General features: G+C 32.5%; 1 protein-coding gene across 1 annotated transcript; it reads left to right on the top strand.

Annotated features, from left to right (window-relative positions):
• The first annotated feature begins 316 nt into the window (after nucleotides 1-316).
• On the top strand, nucleotides 317-1,454 carry LOC108512759 (leucine-rich repeat and calponin homology domain-containing protein 2-like). The gene is made up of 4 exons (XM_017848144.1): nucleotides 317-395; nucleotides 766-878; nucleotides 1,062-1,199; nucleotides 1,350-1,454. Exons 2-4 carry the CDS (start codon nucleotides 819-821, stop codon nucleotides 1,452-1,454), a joined length of 303 nt encoding a protein of 100 aa, XP_017703633.1. The 5' UTR covers nucleotides 317-395; nucleotides 766-818.
• Nucleotides 1,455-2,284: the final 830 nt, after the last annotated feature.

Raw genomic sequence — 2,284 nt, 5'->3', positions numbered from 1 at the left:
TAGATCAGGTAAATAGATATTCTGTAAATAAAATTTATCAATTATATTTGAAACTAGTTTCCCAGCTTAAATGGGATTGATTCCATAGTTTTAAGTACACATAAATTCTTTCCCCTCTCCTAAAAACAATTTTCTCTTAATCTTATTTGTCTTTCCAATTCCCATTCCCATTTCTTTCTTCCTCTTTACCTTCAAGCTCCTGAAACCTCAGCTTTTTGCCTTAGATATACTGCAGTCTTATTTCTACTCTACTGTGACTGCTGTTAGAATGACCACTCTGCCAGCAGACCAAACACTGTTTGAAATTATAGCACTCCATTATATTGTGGTTTTATAAAGGGATCTTTTCGCATTTGGCAAGCCCAAAAGAAAATGGATCCATGTTACTTGGCAAGGTATTGAATTATAGTTTTATTCCTGGATAACTGTATTGACCTTCAAGAATAATTTCCTTTTTTAAAAGATAAAAGGCTGACGTATGTTCAGTAATCATTTTTAACCTGGGCCATAAGTTTCTAATAACGTATGTTTGAATAAGAACATGTATAGGTAGTATAAATCATTAACACTTATCTTCCCTGTTGCTTTCAATTATGCATATAAATAGAGTTCAAATATATTCTTTAAAAATATTTGGAATGTATTAGTAAGTAATAATGTTTTATGTCATTTTGTATTGATTCTTTTTATCATGCCTCTTTCCCCATCAGTAGTTGCTCCTTCCCATTAACTTTGTAACAAGTTAGGAAATTTCTGTTTTTATAGCTTTTAGCCGCTCATCTCGCCAAGAATATGGGGCAGCAGATCCGGGATTTACAATGAGAAGAAAGATGGAACATTTACGGGAAGAGCGAGAGCAAATACGACAACTTCGCAACGTAAGTCAGATTGCTCTTTCAGATCTGCTTTGTGGAAATGGGTTTAACTTGAAAAATTAATAAGGCATATGGATTTTATTTTCAATGCTCCTTAAAATGTTTGGATTATACAACAATTAGTAATATAAACATATAACATGTATGTTTAGATAAAGTATCTGATTTATACCTGTTTCTCTATAGAATCTTGAATCCAGGTTGAAAGTAATTTTGCCTGATGACATTGGAGCTGCACTGATGGATGGGGTTGTTCTTTGCCATTTAGCCAATCATATAAGGCCACGTTCTGTTGCTAGTATTCATGTACCATCACCAGCAGTGGTAAGTTTTGTTTACAGTTTGTTAGTTCTCTAAAGGAAGATATAGCTTCTTAAAATTGTCTTTAAATAATATACCTCAGTGAACTTAGTTTTCAGTTTTGCTTAAGTTCCATAGAAAATGCCTAAAAGTACATTTTTTCCCTCTTTACAGCCCAAACTGAGCATGGCAAAATGTCGAAGAAATGTAGAAAATTTTCTTGATGCTTGTAAAAAGTTGGGTGTCTCACAGGTAATTGTTATTTGTCTAACAACGTGATCGCTTACATTTGAATTTATTACATGCAAACTGGGATTCTTCTTAGAGCAACGAATAATGCTTTCTGAACACGAAAATGAATGCCTTCTCTTGGTACCTTCTCCTAAGCTCCAGCTTTAACTGTAGCAGTTATCTAATGAATGTTTTTAACTGCCTTTAAAGTCATTTATAAAATAGCTACAAATCTGGAAAATCATGCACATCACTGACCAAACGTAACTCAGTGGCCATATTTACAACTTGGTTGTGATGCCATTGTTACCATCTTTTTTTCTTTCTTTTTTTTTTTTTTTTCCAGAGAACATTTGGACTCCTTTGTAAGTCATTGGATAGATTCTGATTGGAAGATTTGCATTCAGTGTAAACAGCCTTTCAAACTTTATTTAAAATGCAAAATTGGAAATTATAGCAGCATATTATGATAATATCTGTATTGGGCAAACTTTGAAATTTTTAGGAATTGTCTTCCATTTCATGTAATAATTGCACTACTATGCAATTAATCATTAAAGCAGTATTGTAAACATATAAGGAACATGTGTAGTCACAATATTGCTTCTTTGTAAAGTGTTATAAACCTAACCTCTACATGAATGACTATGGAGAAAAATGACATTGTTATCAGAGCACAATTAAGTTGTGCTTGTTAAGCTGTCTTTTGAACAGTGTCTTAATAATCTGGTCTACAGATCCCATTTTAACCTCTTCCCTCAAGTAAGTAAACATAATTTAATGTGTAGAGAATCAGTGAATTGTTGGATAATTTGGAAATTACATGATGTTCTCTAATTACCTATTGTCTATACTTGATGTAATGGTGTTTTTTTTTG

This window comes from Rhinopithecus bieti, unplaced genomic scaffold (assembly GCF_001698545.2).
Source record: "Rhinopithecus bieti isolate Rb0 unplaced genomic scaffold, ASM169854v2 scaffold_31447, whole genome shotgun sequence".
NCBI lineage: Eukaryota > Metazoa > Chordata > Mammalia > Primates > Cercopithecidae > Rhinopithecus > Rhinopithecus bieti.
This window is presented reverse-complemented; position numbering and strand designations above follow the sequence as displayed.

Coding starts and splice junctions, on each gene's coding strand:
- LOC108512759 (XM_017848144.1), top strand. CDS start 819: ATGAGAAGAAAGATGGAACATTTACGGGAAGAGCGAGAGCAAATACGA. Junction 879..1,061: donor AAATACGACAACTTCGCAAC/GTAAGTCAGATT, acceptor GTTTCTCTATAG/AATCTTGAATCCAGGTTGAA. Junction 1,200..1,349: donor ATGTACCATCACCAGCAGTG/GTAAGTTTTGTT, acceptor CCCTCTTTACAG/CCCAAACTGAGCATGGCAAA.